The 19,040-nt window shown below is 36.7% G+C and overlaps 1 protein-coding gene across 6 annotated transcripts; it reads left to right on the top strand.

Moving 5' to 3' along the window:
* Nucleotides 1-413: 413 nt before the first annotated feature.
* LOC125185430 (CCR4-NOT transcription complex subunit 1) lies at nucleotides 414-18,776 on the top strand. 6 transcript variants are annotated; one of them, XM_048081960.1, is made up of 52 exons: nucleotides 421-719; nucleotides 2,046-2,343; nucleotides 2,503-2,731; nucleotides 2,822-3,161; nucleotides 3,262-3,375; nucleotides 3,492-3,620; nucleotides 3,704-3,892; nucleotides 3,974-4,168; nucleotides 4,276-4,413; nucleotides 4,609-4,728; nucleotides 4,806-5,056; nucleotides 5,549-5,652; nucleotides 6,161-6,255; nucleotides 6,336-6,575; nucleotides 6,787-6,996; nucleotides 7,110-7,185; nucleotides 7,328-7,395; nucleotides 8,379-8,524; nucleotides 8,658-8,766; nucleotides 8,839-8,985; nucleotides 9,137-9,184; nucleotides 9,254-9,382; nucleotides 9,462-9,701; nucleotides 9,770-9,901; nucleotides 9,990-10,075; nucleotides 10,166-10,271; nucleotides 10,380-10,475; nucleotides 10,595-10,747; nucleotides 11,967-12,149; nucleotides 12,240-12,478; nucleotides 12,609-12,732; nucleotides 12,803-12,928; nucleotides 13,060-13,104; nucleotides 13,211-13,288; nucleotides 13,363-13,479; nucleotides 13,582-13,708; nucleotides 13,783-13,883; nucleotides 13,959-14,093; nucleotides 14,173-14,265; nucleotides 14,984-15,130; nucleotides 15,217-15,306; nucleotides 15,406-15,453; nucleotides 15,536-15,682; nucleotides 15,860-15,921; nucleotides 16,998-17,151; nucleotides 17,239-17,430; nucleotides 17,509-17,613; nucleotides 17,703-17,837; nucleotides 17,978-17,996; nucleotides 18,087-18,196; nucleotides 18,287-18,388; nucleotides 18,461-18,776. In XM_048081960.1, exons 1-52 carry the CDS (start codon nucleotides 621-623, stop codon nucleotides 18,608-18,610), a joined length of 7,116 nt encoding a protein of 2,371 aa, XP_047937917.1. In that variant the 5' UTR covers nucleotides 421-620; the 3' UTR covers nucleotides 18,611-18,776. The 6 variants fall into 6 exon arrangements, with proteins under 6 accessions (XP_047937918.1, XP_047937917.1, XP_047937915.1 ...); XM_048081958.1 differs by having other exon boundaries at nucleotides 425-719; nucleotides 14,185-14,265; nucleotides 17,978-18,196; XM_048081959.1 differs by having other exon boundaries at nucleotides 426-719; nucleotides 9,773-9,901; nucleotides 14,185-14,265; nucleotides 17,978-18,196.
* The last annotated feature ends 264 nt before the right edge of the window (nucleotides 18,777-19,040 follow it).

Raw genomic sequence — 19,040 nt, 5'->3', positions numbered from 1 at the left:
TATAATACTCTAATTGATAGTGACACAAATTAAAATGGACTTTTTTTGACATTGATTTAGACAAAATTTTGATATAAATTACAATTTCTTTCATTGTGACAAAGTTTGAAGTAAATTATAATTTATTCTAGTATTAAATAAACATATAATTAAAATTAAAATTGAATTTAATTCGGTTACCGGTTATAACCGACGGTTATCGGTTATAACCGATAACCGACTTTTAGCAAAACTTAAAACCGGAACCGAACCGATAACCGACCGGTTTCGATTCGATTCTCGGTTAACCGATTAACCGAAAACCGTTTACCCACCCCAACTCCATTGTTATCTAATGTCCGCATGATGGGCACAATATTTAATATAGAAATACCAAACTCTCACAAATAAAGAAAAAGAAAAAGAAAAAGCGACTCTGGAAAACATTCCCGGGTCGGAGCCCCGACCCACCCATATAAAATCAAGAGCCCATCCACTGCTTAATTCACTCGACTCAATCGCTATTAGATCTTCGTCTCCTCTAATTTCAGCAATCATTCCCATCTGCAAACCCTAGCAATTTCTGTTCGTCGAATCTCCCAAATTTTACCAAGCAAATAGCAATCTTCAATTCCCCAACCATGGTTACGTTCTCCTCCAAGCTATCGGGCCAGATTAGGTTTCTGCTGCAGGACGTTAACGATTCCAACTCCGATTCGGTTTTCCAAGAACTATGCAACGTACGTTACGCTCATTCAATTTTGATGTTTTCTGCATTATTAAACTCAATTTAAATGCGTGGATTTCACTTGTTTTGTTTCTCTGCTTTTATTGGTTTGACTGATGATCCTGTGTTTATACTGTAAAACCCTTAGCCTCTAACTACGAGGACTGGGCTTTGTGAGCGAGCCTAGCTGTTTTATAATTGTTTGGTTTGCGTTACAATGGAGCCAAGTCTAATGTGAGAAATTACGATATGGGAGTATGTTTTAGTGAAAAGGTAGCATGAACCTTACCTTAATGGCTCATAACGCACCTCATTGATCCAGCTTATCGGAAATATGTAATCTTTAATGGCCAATGCATTGCAATTATTATTTATCAGGTGTTTATTGTTTATTTCAAGAATGTACTGTTTTGTTTGTGGTATTCGCACCCTAATAATCTTAAATTACTTCGTTGGGAACATTTTAGTAGAGGTGTGGGGGTGGCCAGGGAGGGGCTTCTATGATTTTGCTCCTTCAGTATGTAGCATAACACTTATTTACCTGCATTTGGCATCAATTAATAGTGGATGTTTATTTATTGCCAAGACAGTGGATTCATGTTTTCCTTTATTTTTATTTTTGGTGGAGTTACCATTTATTTTTGTGTACATGGTTTTACCTTTTCGAGATGGACCTGATTTAGTTTTGTTTTGAGAATTTATAGAACTCGTAGAAATTGTAGTATTGATAAGAATGTGTTTATTATCATGAAGTCTTGACTGCAGTCTTAATCCTAGCTGGCTGATCTATATGCATTTTTCTGAGTTTTATCTTGTAAATCCATGTTTAATTTGAAAAGCAATTTGATGAGTGGTGTTAATAACTTCATTAAACCTTGCTTGTTTTCAATTGAAATGTTACTGGGGCAACAACTCTAGGTTTTTTCTTTCCCCATGAAAAATATGAGATGTTTTCTGCTTCGGCATCCTATTTTGTCTTGATTTTGGACCCAAAGTAGCCATTGGCTGAACTATACTTCGTTTAGATTTTTTGTGAAAACTTTTGATTTCCCTCACCTTGTTTACTAGTAGTACAAAACATTTAATGTCAATTCTTTTGATATTTTAGTGTTGCAAAAAAGGGTCAAACACAATATGTTTTTAGATGACGAATGAAAGTAATGCCTAGAAAAATCAATTGGTTTATCTGCAGTGCATTTTGAAAATTACTAATTGATGAGACTCAGAATTATGCGAAATTTGTTGCATTTGTGTTTGTTAATTCCTGTTTCTGACATTGGAATAGATTTTCTGTTATTACTTACATACTGTTTTTGTTTCTATTATGTTTCTCTGACAGTATACAATGCATGGAATGGAGGCGAGCATATTACTTCTGCAAGCCTGTTTCGACCACATCGATATTTATTCCAGGGATTTGAAGGATATGAAGCTGCAACCGATATTTGCTTCAATATTCAAATATTTATTGGATAAACCTAACTTTAGTTCAATATTAAGTGAGTCACTGCGGTCTAAAGCCATCAATGAAGACCTACTGCTGAATCTTTCTGATGCTTTACACTTGTCGGTACCTGAGAAAATTGGAGTAGGGCTTGTTTTGTCTAATTCTGAAGATCATGATACCAGGATGTGCGGTTAGTTATTCTCATCCTTGTACACAATTACGCACACACACATGTATATATATTTATTATGTAGGAGGTTGAATGCATACAGCAGTTTATTGTTTTATCTTTGTGGAGTTCTTCTACGTGTTCCACTAAAATTGTAGCCCTTTTCTTGGTTGTATGCAGGAAAGAATTTCTGCATGAGTCAGATCACAGAGTTGTGTGCCAATCCTGTTGCATTTGAGTCTTCCAAGTTAATTCACCATATTCTTGTGTTTCTCAGTCGGTCTGAAGGCCTCTCTAAGCATGTTGATTCATTCATGCAAATGTTATTTCTCGTGCAACCGAAGGACGGGGCCCAGTTTGTCATCATACCTTTTCTTCATGATGAACTACTTGAAGATAACTTCTTCAGGTGCTTTCCCTGTCTGTTTCTAGTGCATAAATAGACTAGTATTCATTCTGGAAACCATTATTACCTTTATGCTTGTGTATATGCTTGCAGAAACTCAGAGTTGATGAATGAGGGGGGTGAAGAGGATTTTGATGCCATTCTAGCAGAAATGGAGAAAGAAATTAGTATGGCTGATGTAATGTGTGAGCTAGGATATGGGTGTACTGCCAATGTGGCTCAATGCAAAGAAATGTTGTCGCTTTTCTTACCGCTCACTGATGCCACAATTGCAAAGATTCTTGGAATGGTTGCCAGAACTTATGTAGGTCTTGATGACAGGCAAAATGTCTTTGCTACATTCCGCTCTGCCCTTGGTGGTAACAGTGTCCTGGATATGCCATCTTTGAATTCTTGGAATGTTGACGTCCTTGTGGATTCAATCAAGCAACTTGTAAGTTCTATGCATGTAGTTTATGAATTTATTTGTAACATGATATCTACATTTCCAATAATAAAAGTGCCCCATTATTTTGATTTTTTGTTTGGTTCAGGCTCTGGGAACTAACTGGATTAATGTCATGGAGAATCTGGATCACGAGGGATTTTATATCCCCAATGAGGCTGCTTTTTCATTTTTCATGTCTGTCTACAAGCATGCATGCCAGGTAGAACTTGATATATAATCTATCTGACCTTCATCTATTAGTTTCGGAATGTAAAGAATCAAGCAAGATACCTAATCTGTTACTCTCATTTTCTCTTTTGCACATTTAATTTTCAGGAACCATTCCCTCTCCATGCTATTTGTGGATCTGTTTGGAAGAATGTTGAGGGTCAGCTATCTTTTCTAAAATATGCAGTCTCTGCACCACCTGAAGTCTTTACGTTTGCTCATTCTGAAAGGCAGCTGGTATACTTGCTATGATTGTTAAGTTGTTTCCAATTAACCTATGCCATCTGAAATGTGTTTATAATGCTTTTTGCCTTCTGCAGTCCTATGATGATGCTGTGCCTGGACATACATTGCAGTCTGGACCTAATCGTGCTTGGTCATGTCATGACCTGCTGGTGGTTCTGTGTCAGCTATCTGAGATGGGTCATGCAAGTTTAGTGAGATATGTCCTTGAATCTCCTCTTAATAACTTCCCAGAAGTATTGCTTCTTGGAATGGCCCATGTTAATGTAGGTGATATCAGAAATTATCTTGATTTTGTGTTCTGATTTTTATGGTTTATTGCTTATTAAGTGAACTATGTCTGGCAGACTGCGTATAATCTTATCCAAAATGAGGTCGCATCCGCTGTGCTCCCAGTGGCTCTTAAAAAGACTTCTGCAAGTGGCTTATTGTACACTCTGTGGCATGTTAATCGAAACTTGTTGCTACGTGGACTTATAGATTCCGTGAATGTTGATCCAGACAGTGTCAATAGGATTTTTGATGCTTTCCAGGAAATAAAGGTCTTGACTTCTTAAAAATCATAAATATGCTATGTTAGTTTTTTTATATATACCCCATTGAGAGGCAAATCTTGGCATCTGAACATATGTGCTAAACGTGTGTACAGGTTCTTCCACAAGTACTAGATATGTTTCCTTTTTACCTTGGCATTCGCTTGGCTGTACTTGCATCTAATAGAGAAATCATGGACCTTGAAAGCTGGTTGAGTGCTCGATTAGTGTCCAGTAAAGATGCTTTCTATGAGGTTTGTGTTTTCTCTTTTCTTGATCTCTTTCTATTAAGATCTTAGGGATGAAAAGAAAAAAGCCATCTTTTTATTGCGAAAAGAAATCATTCACCAAGACAATATTTGCTAAGACTAATTTTGGAACTGGTATCTGCCATCTTGTGGTCTCTAATGATTGCAATTCCAAAATCTGATTTATGAGTATTCCTCCAGGAATGCATCAGGTTTTTGAAGGATGTTCAGATTGGAGATCAGGACATCTCTCCCAATCACCATCACCCTTCTGGTTCTCTTTTGAATATGTACTTGGAAGCTTGTCCCACTGTCTTAAAGGTAACATTCTGACGTACATTTAATCTCAGCCAGCTTGGGATTACTAGTACTTGACCTTTCCGAAAATTGTTGTACAGGCACTTCAGTCTCATTCTGGTGTGCTTTCTTCTAATCACTTGTCTGAGGAAATTGAAAAATTGGATGTCTCTCATATGCGTTCTAATTCAAGAATGAGAAGTGCTGGGGGTTCTGATGCTGCTGCTGATGGTTATGCTGATGACATTGAAACAGAAGCAAATGCATACTTCCATCAAATGTTCTCTGGTAATCTATCTATCGATGCTATGATTCAAATGCTTACCCGCTTCAAGGAATCTCCAGAAGAAAGGTATTTTCTCCCCTTCAAATTACAAGATGATTCCTTTGGTATGTTGTTTGAAAAGGTTCATGCAACTTCCGATTATAGGCTCCTAAGTGATGTTATTATTTATGCATATGCTCTTACCACTAAAGCAGGCATTCACTTTGTTAATCATATTGTTTCTCTCGAGTTATTATTATAAGTAAATTATGGGGATAATGGGATCTATTACTCTACCTCACCAAGTTTTATTTTGATCAAATTCATATTTCATATATCTAAAAATATAGTATCTTGTTAGAATTATTTATTAGCAGATCCTTGAAGTTTCTTGTTTTAAGTGGTCACTATTTCAATTGAATAGCATGACTTCTACATGGTGAATTTTATGGTCAGTTGGTCACATAAACTTTGCTGCTTCATTTGTTGATGCTGAAATAGAGAGTACTGCTATCATATTAGCATTTCGTTAGTAAATGCGTCATTGCTAATCTATTTGAGGAATACAATTTTTAACAGGAAAAAGTCGATATACGAGTGCATGATTGCTAATCTATTTGAGGAATACAATTTTTTCTCGAAGTACCCTGAAAGGCAGCTGAGGATTGCAGCAGTACTTTTTGGTGAGATCTTATTTACTGACTGTTCTAATGTACACAAACTATTTTTGCTGTTTGTAATGGTGGGAGGTGTTTTGTCATATGATCTGTGCATGGAATTATTGAACCCACTGGCTAGTTTGATTGTTGGACATGTCAGGATGTTCAGCCAAAATTTTATATACTATGACATCTTTTACCTCTTAGTTTGTCATATTATTTTATTCATGTTGTTGGATTGATTTAATTACCAAGTAGCTGGTTTGAATTATGAAGTCACTTTCCTTGTATTAAAATGATATTGGATTATGCTACTCTCTCTGTCCTCTAAAAATATAAACTTTGGGGATGGCACATGTTTTAATGCGAAATTAGTGAATTAGGAGAGATGATTATGTTGATACAACAAATTCTTGTTGGTCACTGGGTGAACAATGAACATGAACCCAGATAATTAGCATTGTAAAATACTCTGAACCTTCCTATTTTACTCAGCTTGCTAGTTTAATCTTTGTGAATGCTTCTTCTTCAGGATCACTCATCAAGCATCAACTAGTGACTCACCTTACGCTGGGCATTGCTTTACGAGCTGTTTTAGATGCTTTAAGGAAGCCTGCAGATTCAAAAGTTTGTTCCTTCCCATGTTATCAATTAATGTCATTATTTGAATCTCAGACTGACCTTGACCTTGACCTTTTGATAATCAGATGTTCTCCTTTGGGACCAAGGCATTGGAGCAGTTTGTGGACCGTCTCATTGAGTGGCCACAATACTGCAATCATATCCTGCAAATATCTCATTTGCGGGCTGCTCATTCAGACCTTGTAGAATTCATAGAGAGGGCACTTAACAGGATCTCAGCTGCTCATAGTGAACCTGATGTTGGCCATAGTACAACTAATGATCACCATCATGGTCTCACTCCATCTTCTGCTCCAACTACGGAGGTATTAGACCTTGAATTATTATCTTCTTGTTAACTGTTTAGTAGCTGAACCTACAGAAAAGAAACAGTTGAATGATTTCATAGCAAAAGTTACAATGTTAAAGTGCCACATGATTTTGTATTTTTCCCTGTTTGTTGTTGTGGATAATACTTATACTCCAGGTGATTTACGTGAATTTGTGTTCACTGAAATTGTGTCGTTTTGTTTTCAGCCTGCAGGCTCGCCATTTTCTCTAATTGGACCAGGCAGCACACAGTCTGGATTGCCTGTTTCTCCTTCAATTCCACTACCACAGAGACCACCGAGTTCTCTTGATGAAAGGAAACCTTCTACGACTATCTTTAATCACATGAAGCAATCACAATCATCTTCTGCGCAACCTGTTACTGCTCCTTCAAGCGAAATGCCTACCCTTCAGAAGGCAAGTAATAGATACTTTATCAACCTTGATGTAATTCACTTGATATATATTCTATTTTTACCTTATTTTGCCTCTATATTTGGAGAGCTAATCTACTCAAATCCACAATACAGTCACACAGCGGTGCTGTTCTGTCAGTACAATCTGCTTCACCGGGCTTTCCACGGTCTTCTAGATCAACCTCAGCAAGTAATTCTCATTTTTAGTGGTTTTATAACTGCTCTCTGTATTTTCCTAGCACCCTTATCCCAACAAAATATACTCTTCGCTACTTCCTCTGTGTGTGCATATGGGTTGTGGATTACATTAACAGTGGGGACTGTTGTTTCAGGATTTGGCTCTGCTTTAAACATTGAGACCCTTGTTGCTGCTGCTGAGAGAAGAGAAACTCCCGTAGAGGTGTTTGGTTATAGTTTTTTAATACTTTTTTGGTCTCTGTTTATTCTTGATCCTGATCCTTTTGTTTTTTTTTCTCTGTGATTTTGATTTTTATTCATTGTTTGTCGACTCCTTTCTAGAATGACTTGTAGTTTCGATCAGTCTTTTTGGTTACCTCTTTGCTACCTTAGCATTCTCTCAAGCATAGATGCAAGAATTTTAATATTGTCAAATAAATCTGCTACTTGACTTATCAATCATTATCCATGTTCATCAAGATACTTGTACAGTTTTGATGACTTAGAGATGACGCACCATGTACATGTAACCTTATTGCTTGGAACTGCAAAGAAAGGCCTAAATGCTAAATCAGACATGTGGGTCCTACATACATTCTTAAAATGAAGTATCTAAAGATGTACTTCATAGATTTTCAACTAGTCAATGGTTTATTGTGTAACTGAGACATTCCTTAGAAGTTAGAACTCATTTGAAGACTGCCAATTGAATATTACGATGATCTGCAGAGTATAAAAATCAAGTTAGACCAATTTTCTCAACTTCATATCTTTGATACTATGTTTGTTCTGCCATCCCTATCGTGTACTGGTACTTCAAATATCTAGCACAGCATGACAGCTGCTTGCTTAAATGCTGATACATGGTAGCACTCTAGGCTTCTGTGCTTTCTGGTATCATATGGTGATTAAAGAATTATGCATATATCTACAATGGTAAAAACTATTTATATGCTTGAGAATTAGTTACAGTCTTCAACCCTGGCTGGACTGTAAAGCTGATTTATGTAGCATTTTCTCAGATATTGCGGAGTTTTATTTTCTGCATGTTCTGCTAAGAGATTATCAGACTATGTCTTAGTTGTATATGAATTATGTGCGGTGTATATTCTGGCCTTCTTTTCCATCACTTGTGATGTTTGTCTAATCTGTTGTTATTGTTTAATCTCTATCAGTATCTGACTGTTTCATTGATCTATGGAACAGGTTCCAGCATCAGAAGCTCAGGACAAGATATCTTTTATTATAAATAACTTGTCTGCTGCAAATGTTGAGGCTAAAGCTAAAGAGTTTAGTGAAATTCTAAATCCTCAATTCTATCCGTGGTTCGCACAGTATATGGTTATGAAGAGGTAAATGTTGCTTGCCAATGCATACCTTATCTGAAACAGTTCTCTGGATGTATTATTTTGAGGTTATTCTTACTGGCTTGATTTTAAATAATATAAAATGACATCTTGACCCTTTTGTCATTTTTTTGGGCAGGGCAAGCATTGAAACAAATTTTCATGATTTGTACTTGAAGTTTCTTGATAAAGTAAATTTGAAACCTTTGTTCAGAGAGATTGTACAGGCCACTTATGAAAACTGCAAGGTCTGATTTTGTCGATTTTAATTGATTTCCTTTCAAAAAGGTGGTGTTTATTCTTGATATTTGTATGTTCAGGTTCTTGTCGGATCAGACCTTATAAAGTCTAGTGTGGAAGAACGATCACTGCTGAAAAATTTAGGAAGCTGGCTTGGGAAGATTACAATCGGCAAAAATCAAGTTCTAAGGGCACGGGAGATAGATCCAAAATCTTTGATTATAGAGGTTTCTTTTCTTCTATTTTGTTGTTTAGTTGACTTAATAAAGTTGGAGTTGGATTGTCTGAGAGCATCATGTAGCCATTATGATCTCATCTTGTTGATTTGATTTTTCTGACATGTGGAAATGTACTATTTGTTGTTCTGTGCTTTTGCAGGCATATGAAAAGGGACTTATGATAGCTGTTATTCCTTTTACCTCAAAGGTATGATCTCTGGTTTATTTTATATGTACTTGCAAATCCAAGTTTATTGACTTAATGTGCTTGTTTTAGATTCTGGAACCCTGTTCGAACAGTATTGCATATCAGCCTCCCAACCCTTGGACAATGGCGATTCTTGGATTGCTTGCTGAGATTTATGCAATGCCAAATTTGAAGATGAATCTCAAATTTGAGATTGAGGTAATTCTGGCTATTCTTTGCTCAAGGGGATCACTTGAATTTGAGAGGATTTTCTTAATTGAGATCTCTTTGGTTTCAGGTCCTGTTTAAGCATTTAAGTGTTGACCTTAAGGATGTTACACCTACTTCTCTTCTGAAGGAAAAAGTCCGAGAAGTTGAAGGTAATCCTGATTTCTCAAATAAGGATGTCGGATCTTCACAACCACCAATAATGAATGAGGTGAAACCTGGAATAATTTCGACATTGAACCATGTTGAGATGCCCCTTGATGTTGCTGCCTCTCCCCTTCCTGGTGGACACTCTCGTATAATGTCTCAGGTTTGTGTTTCAATTGTTCTCTTTTGATCTATTAGCATGATTGGAGGTTGATTTTGTGATCAAAATAGCAGTATGCTGCTCCGCTCCATCATTCATCTGGAACTTTAACGGAGGATGAGAAGCTAAGCTTGGGGTTTTCTGACCAGCTGCCTTCTGCTCAAGGCCTTCTACAAGGACAGGCACAATATGCAGTTAATCAGGTCTTTCCAGAGTTCCACTTATATTTGCTTCTGATGATGTTTTATTTAAATACCGACTGATGATCTGTTATTTTTTGTTATGTTGCAGGTTCCTGTACCAGCAGCTAATATTGAACAGCAAGTTGTTGTCAATAAAAAGCTTCAGGCTTATGGCTTACACTTGCATTTCCAGAGGTCTGAGTTAGTAACTGTAACTGTTCAATTTTATTTGACAATGATATCCATCAATCGTTTTCAGCTATATCAGTGTTTCATTTCCTTCAGTGTACTTCCAATTGCCATGGATAGAGCTGTTAAAGAAATAGTGTCCAGTATCGTGCAACGTAGTGTTTCTATTGCGACTCAGACAACTAAGGAACTTGTCTTGAAGGTATATTTTATTCCAATTCGTTGATTTTGAAGGGTGTTTGTATTAGTAGTGCATGTTACAAGGCAAACAAATTGTTTCCTAAATAATTTGTTTTTTTTTTAATGGCAGGATTATGCCATGGAGCCCGATGAGACCCTTACACGAAATGCGGCACATTTGATGGTGGCAAGGTTGGCGGGAAGTCTTGCTCATGTAACCTGCAAGGTACAGATGAACCTTTGTTTTATTACTTGCTAGTGGTAAATGTTGATGATCTTTTGAATTGTCAGAATATTACTTGAATACTCCTCATGTGATTAAAGATTCTTTTTCATTATTTTTAGGAACCTTTACGTGGTTCGATATCAACCCAGCTCAGAAACTCACTTCAGGGCTTCAACATATCAACTGATCTATCAGAACAAGCAGTTCAACTGGTGACTAATGATAATCTTGACCTAGGCTGTGTGTTGATTGAACAAGCTGCAACTGATAAGGTAAATTGAAATTATTACAAGTTATCTGTTGCTTCATACAGGTTATGACAACTGGGTCTTGAAAACCAGTACTGATAAATGTTCCCTCCGTCCCATGCTACTAGCACTTTTCATTTTGACAGCGTAAATATATTGGAATTTGAAGTGTAGTAAGGCAACACTTAATTAACTCTAATATCTTGATTAAATGCCATAATTTTTACTTAAATTAGAAACTGTGCAAATTTTTACTTAAAATACCATAATTTGAAATGTGCAAGTAGCATGGGACAGAGATAGTATTTAAAATTGAGTGGAGATGAGATGTAATGCTATATTTGTAAATACCTGTGGTATGTAGCTATATTTTGTGTGTTATGAGATGTAATGCTATATTGTTAAAACATTCTTGACATTTCATGTTGAGCTGTTGAGGGAGGGTTCCCCACTTTTCATATTCCCTTTCTTTAAATGCCTATTTTTAAAATATTCTAATAACATGTGAAAGTGACACGGTCCTTCTGAACAAGTGCTAGCAATAAGAACTAAACATTGGTTTTTTTCTGAAGTGTATTTCTTTATATTGGCCAACCCTTCTGGTCTGTTTGTCGACGAAAAGTTAATTTAAGGTGTTTTGTGATTTCTACTTTTCTGGTAATGCTCATGTTTCATTTTAAAGATTGAAGAAATACTGTGTCATGTTTCCTTATACAGCTATGTTACACGTAAGTCAGGCATGTTTCCATGTAAGCATTGATGCATATCATGTCTGAAAAACATACTTGATGTTAACTCAAGTGGATGATAAAGCCCCGTTTACTGTATATGAAATGGATCCCAAATCGTAATGGTGGTATCGTGTGAGCTAGTGTGTGTGGATGTGCAGAGAGTTACAATTTGTGAACTTGATGGTCTGTTGATACTCCCTCAAGTTTTAAGAAATTGTTTGATGCCGTGGAGGAAAGGAAGTGGTTTGAAAAAGTTAGTGGAATGTGGTTCCCACTTTTATATAGGATTATTAATTTTTAATGGAATGTGAGTGTAATGATTTAGTGGAGTATGAGGCCCACTTACAAAAAAATGGGAAAAAGTAAATGGGCCTTTAAATCGTGGATGTCCCAAATTGGCAAAATGAGTCATTGTTTCATGGGTGGAGGGAGTATTTCTTCTTTTTTGGGTTTATAATAATATTTTTTGTATTTTGTCTTTATTTCCAATTTTAACCTCATTTTCATTACAGGCGGTTCAGAGCATTGATGGGGACATAGCTCAACAACTTTCTATCAGGAGGAAGCATAGAGAAAGTGTTGGTGCTAGTTTTTTTGATGCTAGTCTTTATGCACCGGGTCAAATGAGCATTTTACCGGAAGCCCTTCGTCCTAAACCAGGCCAGCTGTCACACTCCCAGCAGCGAGTTTATGAGGTGATTGTTTAACAAATTCTTGGAAACCTGTCACATTCATTTATGTGATCATTTTGTTTCTGATTTCATTTTCTCTCATTTTGTTTGCAGGATTTTGCTCGGTTTCCAGGACAGAATCGGTCCACCCAGAGCTCAAATACTGCTCCAGTTGGCCTCTCTGCTTCATCAGGAGGTGGTGGTTTGTCCAGGCAATTTGCATCTACATCTGGCCAAATCAGTGGTAGCATATACTCGCCTGGCCTTATTAGCACTGGAATTGGTGCTGTGCCCCAGACATTGGAAATGGGCTCGGATGAGATTGAACCTTTTGGATCCCAGGTTCCTACAAGGTTTGTTTAGTTTAGGGTTTTGTTTTGATTTTATAGTACTATCATTCAATAATTTTTTTTTCCCTATGAGTAAACCCGAACAAAAACAAAAAGGAATCAAGTATATATGATTCTGGTGATTATATTGCAGTCTTCCTTCAACACATATTTCAGTTGGTGATGGTCCTCAAACTTCTGAAAGTGACACCATTCCTTCATTGCCTCATACCTCGACTACTGATGTGCAAGTGGTGGAACCTTCTAGCTCTGCAAAAGTAAGTACATTCGGTGTAAATATGTCTTTTTTTGTGTGCACTTTTTTACCTTATGAATTCATTAATGCAGGAACTTGGAAATGCTGCACAGCCTACTAATGCAACTCTATCTTCCGAGCGTCCTGGAACTAATGTCACAGAGCCTTTGATAACCACTGGGGATGCATTGGAAAAGTACCAGACTATCTCAGAGAAGGTATATGTACTATATGCCCTTCTATTATATGGATTTAACTAATTTTTTGAGAATTTAGTCCTTGGAATCAGCATTTTTGAGTTTGGTTTACTTTGTTTTGGCTTTTAACATACTTATCAAACCCATTTCAGCTAGAAAATCAGTTGGCTAATGAAGCGAAAGAGGTTGAGATTCAGGTAAAAAAAGGCGATATCACATTTATCTCATTACGTGCTCTCCATTGCTACCTATATCTTAGATTTCTGTTACGTGTTTATCTGACTGTCAGTATGGTCTTTACAGGCAGTTATTGCTGAAGTTCCTGCAGTCATCCTTAGGTGCATCAGCCGAGATGAGGCAGCCTTGGCTGTCGCCCAGAAGGTTGGCCATTATTCTGGTGCATATTTACTGCTGTCCTGGAAATCATCTTACATAGGATTACTTTGTTCCTTTAGGCTTTCAAGGGCTTGTATGAAAATGCATCAAATTGTGCTCATGTTGATGCTCACCTTGCAATCCTGGCGGCTATACGTGATGTCAGCAAGCTTGTGGTTAAGGAGCTCACTAGCTGGGTATATCCAATTCAATATATTCTTTTTAAGTCCGGCTGGGAGTATGTTTATTGCATTTATTAACATGTAAGTGTTTAATGTCTCAAATCTCAATTATGACAGGTTTTGTACTCTGAGGAGGATAGGAAGTTCAATAGAGATATCACTATAGGTCTTATTCGCAGCGAGTTATTAAACCTTGGGGAGTATAACGTTCACATGGCAAAGCTTCTTGATGCTGGGAGAAACAGTATGTATAGAAAATTGTATGTCTAGTATGATGAATTGGAGATATTAATAGAGATTTCCGTGTCTATTGTGCAGAGGCTGCAACTGAATTTGCCATTTCTCTCATACAAACTTTGGTTATGAACGATTCTAAAGTGATATCAGAGCTTCACAATCTTGTAGATGCTCTGGCAAAGGCATGTTTACTTTCAATGATGCCTGCGACGTTATGGATTATTTCTGGAGTTTCTAACTATTTTCCTTATTTTCAGCTTGCTGCAAGACCTGGATCCCCGGAGTCATTACAACAGCTGATTGAAATAGCTAAGAACCCAGCTAATGCTGGAAATTTGTCTCCTTTGGCTGTTGGTAAAGAAGAAATTGCACGAACCCCTAGGGATAAAAAGGTCCTCAGATATTTCTTCTCTTCCACACTTTTAGTCTTTGATCTCTTGATAATTTTCTCAACATCTGATTTTTTTTTAGTTGCTGGAACAGACCACTGTTCCTGGAACAAGCAGGGAAGAATTCAGTGTGACAGAATTGGTGGATTTTGATCCTGCTGGTTTCTCTGAACAGGTACTTAATATTGGATCTGCTTATCATTTTATAAATCTGTATGTAGTAGTACAATGATGGTTTGGAAGATATTTGATGGTTTTATGCATGCTTATACTCTCCTTAAGGCTACACATATGGTCTCACATCTTGTTTAATAAAATACTAGGTTTGGATTGAAATCTCCAACCCCTCTTCCTTTCCCATGATTTTGTGATTATTTTTTCAATTGCACTGAATAACTAACGTTTTTGTTTTTGATAGAAGTAGGATGTGATTAGTGCTTTTTCTCAATTTTGTCATCTGGATCCAAATGAATGCTTTGAGACTTTTCACTGCCTTACCTTACATTGCAGTACCAACAATTTGTCATATTGTCTTTTAAATAATTTTTGAGCTCTTAAAAGAGCGGCTCGTGTAGCATTTGCACACTCGTTGCAGCATATAGCTGATTTCATGGAACCTGTAACATAGTTCGGAACAAGCTTTGAAGTTATAGTTACAGTGAATTAATTTAATCAATATTAGTTGGAAGTTTAAATGGTATTATATTTTTCACATTTTCCTTTTACTACTTTATGCGTGCTTATTTACCACAGATAGTTCTCTTGTAGTTCTTTGTTAAAGGATGGTGGAACATCTTTTTTTCTTAAACAGAAATTAGATCACACTTTTTGTAGGCATGGATTCCATGTTTTATAATCATATGTTCTGACCTTTGAATATGATACCGACACAGGTATCCGCATTATTTACTGAATGGTACCAAATATGCGAACTGCCCGGAGCAAATGATGCAGCTTGTGCTCGCCATGTTTCACTCTTGCAACAGAGAGGGCTTCTTAAAGGAGATGAGATGACGGATCGGTTTTTCCGCAGGATTATGGTGAGGGTCCTATTCCAATCTTACTATAATTAACAATATAGTTCAGTTATAATGGTTATTTTATGTTAATTATGGTCCAATACCAGGAACTCTCTGTTTCACATTGTTTATCATCGGAGTCACTTTCATTTCTCGCTATCGACATGTATGCGAAGTTAGTTTTCTCGGTTCTGAAGGTGGGCATCTCATAAGTACTTTTGGCAATTAAATATATTTACAATCCCTATATTCTCAGTCCTCCATACTGTCTGCATTAACTCTTTCAATCCTTCCAGTTTTTCCCTGCGGATCAGGGTTCCAGTAAACTTTCACTTCTGCCCAAGGTATGAGTTTCAGAATAGAGATGGATTGTTTATTGTGATGAGGTGTCTGGGTTTCTAATGTACTCTACTATGTTTGCTTTAGGTTCTTGCTGTTACGGTTAAATTTATTCTAAAAGATGCCGAGGAGAGAAAGGCGTCATTTAATCCAAGGCCCTACTTTAGGTTGTTTGTTAATTGGCTGCTTGATTTGTGTTCATTGGATCCAGTATTTGATGGTGCAAATTTTCAGGTACCATATTTTGGCATTTAGTTCAGCTATGGGTTTGTAAGATTGTTACCTTTTTCCCATTAAAGATAATGACTCTATTCCAAGATTTAGTTTCTGGTCCAGGTTTCTTTTCAAGTAGGCTTTTCAAATTGTATAGCTACTTCTTTTTAAATATTAATTGTCGTGTAACCTTTTCAGGTATTGACTGGTCTTGCGAATGCCTTCCATGCAATTCAGCCTCTAAAGGTCCCAGGGTTCAGGTTTGTGCTTATACTTGTCTAATGCTCACCTATTAATCTAGGGAGAGTACTGATATACAAAGTGAACCATCCCAGGCATATTTTGCTCACAGAAATACTGTACATCCACAAGCTAATAGGATGAATTTAAATTATTGTCTGCTTTATTTATAAGAGTTCAGCTTTAATTGTTTGCAAATATGATCTGCATATTGATTGAGTAGCTTTCATTAGCTTCAATGATTTGATTATGGTTGAGCCAGGACTATTCCAGTATTATTATATTACTCCCTCTGTCCCACCAAAGATGACCCACTTTCTTTTTTAGTTTGTCCCATCCAAGATGACCCACTACTAAAAATAGAAACTTCTTTATTTTTACTTTATTTCCTCTATCTTACTGTATTCTCTCCACCTAACACAAAATAAAACTGCATAAAATGATGTGCTACCCAAGGAAGGGGTCATCTTCCTTGGGACGGGGGAGTACTTACTTATGGATTCACACAAACTCACATCCATAGCACTCAATCGATTACATTCTTCTTTCTAGAATGAATTATATGTTAATTTGATGCCTTTCATATCTAAGAATAGTTTGAGGTTAGTCGCTCCTAATTCTTTTATTCTTTGAATGGATTATATGTTAATCTGATACCTTTCATATCTAAGAATAGTTTGAGGTTAGTCGCTCCTAATTCTTTATTCTTTTTCCATGAAATTGCGTGACAAACCAATAGTTGATATGATATGGTCTGAATTTTTTTTGTTTGTGCGTATCATATACTCCCTCCGTCCCAATAAATATGCAACATTTGGTTTTTGGCACAGGATTTTATGAAGTGTTGTTTTGTGAGTTAATGAGGAGAGAGTAAAGTAAGAGAGAAGAAAAAGTAGAGATAGGATTGTTTCCATTTTAGTAAACGTTTCATTTTTATTGGGACAACCCAAAAAGGAAAACGTTGCATTTCTAATGGGACAGAGGGAGTACAAATTATGGTTGGCTCACCAATTTTGAGTGATGATATCGATATTCATATTGTTGACATTGAAGCTGCTCAATTTTGTATGAGACTAACTTGTCTAGCTGCTTTCAGCTTTGCATGGCTTGAGTTGGTAAGTCATAGAAGTTTTATGCCAAAGTTGCTCACTGCAAATGCACAAAAAGGATGGCCATATTTCCAGAGATTACTGGTGGACTTGTTCCAGTTCATGGAGCCATTCCTGAGGAAAGTTCAACTTGGGGAACCGGTTTGTATACAATTCTTAGACTATTTCCATGTTCTCGACCGCTGTTGTGTGTTGATGCTGATGCAACTTAATCGTGTATATCTCCAGGTGCATTTTCTATACAAGGGGACACTACGAGTGTTGTTGGTGCTACTTCACGATTTTCCGGAGTTCCTTTGTGATTATCATTTCAGCTTTTGTGATGTCATACCCCCCAGCTGCATACAAATGCGGAATATAATCCTTAGTGCATTTCCTCGCAATATGAGGCTTCCAGATCCTTCTACTCCTAACTTAAAGGTCCATATCTGAAATTAATATTATCTATTGCTTGGACTGTAAGATTGTTTCTGAATACCACACTATGTGATGCTGTAGATTGACCTTCTGCCTGAGATTACTCAATCACCGAGAATTCTTTCAGAGGTTGATGCCGCACTTAAAGCAAAGCAGATCAAGAACGAAGTGGATGAGTATCTTAAGGTAAAGACAAGAAAGTGAATATAACGATTAATCTGTAGTTTTAAAGCTTTCTTCTGTGGATCTCATGTTATAAGCAATTTCCTATGCAGACTAGGCAACAAGGATCTGCATTTCTCACTGAGTTGAAGCAGAAGCTTCTTCTCTCGCCAAATGAAGTTGAACGTGCTGGGACTCGTTACAATGTTCCTCTTATTAATTCCCTTGTTCTTTATGTTGGGATGCAGGTCCGTCCTTCCAAATTTCTGTTACTAATTCCTATTAACTCAATCAGCTACTCTTTTTTTGAAAATTTGCTCCTTTTCCCTTATATGTTTGCGATCTTTTACTCTGATCTAAGTCAAATATCATTTTGAAATTTTGTTAGGCTCAACAACTGCAAGCGGGTCATACTCAAACCATAGCTAATATAAGTGCATTCTTAGTGAGTGCTGCTCTGGATATTTTTCAGACGTTAATAATGGATCTTGATACAGAGGGCCGATACCTCTTCCTTAATGCTGTTGCCAACCAATTGCGTTATCCAAACAACCACACCCATTACTTCTCCTTCATTCTTCTTTATCTATTTCATGAATCAAACCAGGTGCGCAATGCTCTCTCCTTAAGCTTCGGAGAAATTCCCCAGAGTCAAAATCTCAACATTTGTTGTCTATATGGTTATCGTTTGATGCAGGAAACGATCCAGGAGCAGATTACCAGAGTATTATTAGAACGTTTGATTGTTAATAGGCCTCATCCATGGGGTCTTCTGATTACGTTTATTGAGCTGATAAAGGTAAAAACGTGATTAAAAATTTTCTTAGGGAGGATTTTTGGATGGTTTCCTAAGCCCGTTGGTACTTTGCAGAATCCGAGGTACAGCTTCTGGAGTAGATCGTTTACGAGGTGTGCCTCTGAGATCGAAAAGTTGTTTGAATCAGTATCGAGGTCATTTGGAGGCCCTAAACCTGTTGATGACAGTCTTGTATCCGCCGGGATACCCGACAATCTTCATTAAACCAACCTTATTTATATGTACCTCTGTACAAATGTACTAGTAAATGTTCTTTAGGAGTAATATGCATCGGAGAGTTGAGAATTTGTCTATTATAATCATGGTTTAGTAATTTTCTCTAGATGTAATTATCTACGATACTCTTATGCCAATATATGTTACTGTTTTATGGTTTTGGTTCAAAAATATTATGTTACTAGTATTTGGTACTTTCTGATTCTAGACATTACCATTTTATCTTATTTTAGATCAAGAAAATGAAAAGCTATTAAAATTTTAATGGTCGATACAATTTAACTTTATAACTGGTTGAATAATTATTGGTTAACTAGTAATCGAACGATTTTTAAATCGGTATTTTAACTTAGAATCGAATGCTTTTAATCTGGTTATTGAAATCAAGTAACCTCAGTCGAATGCAGAATTATAGCTG

Source organism: Salvia hispanica, chromosome 4 (assembly GCF_023119035.1).
Source record: "Salvia hispanica cultivar TCC Black 2014 chromosome 4, UniMelb_Shisp_WGS_1.0, whole genome shotgun sequence".
NCBI classification, from domain to species: Eukaryota; Viridiplantae; Streptophyta; class Magnoliopsida; order Lamiales; family Lamiaceae; genus Salvia; species Salvia hispanica.
Note: the sequence above shows the minus strand (reverse complement) of the source record. Positions and strands in the feature narration are given on the sequence as shown.

Excerpts from the sequence above, each read along its gene's own strand:
- LOC125185430 (XM_048081956.1), top strand. The coding sequence starts at position 621 with ATGGTTACGTTCTCCTCCAAGCTATCGGGCCAGATTAGGTTTCTGCTG. Across the intron at positions 3,621-3,703 it reads CTCATTCTGAAAGGCAGCTG|TCCTATGATGATGCTGTGCC; the intron begins GTATACTTGCTA and ends TGCCTTCTGCAG. Across the intron at positions 5,653-6,160 it reads GATTGCAGCAGTACTTTTTG|GATCACTCATCAAGCATCAA; the intron begins GTGAGATCTTAT and ends CTTCTTCTTCAG.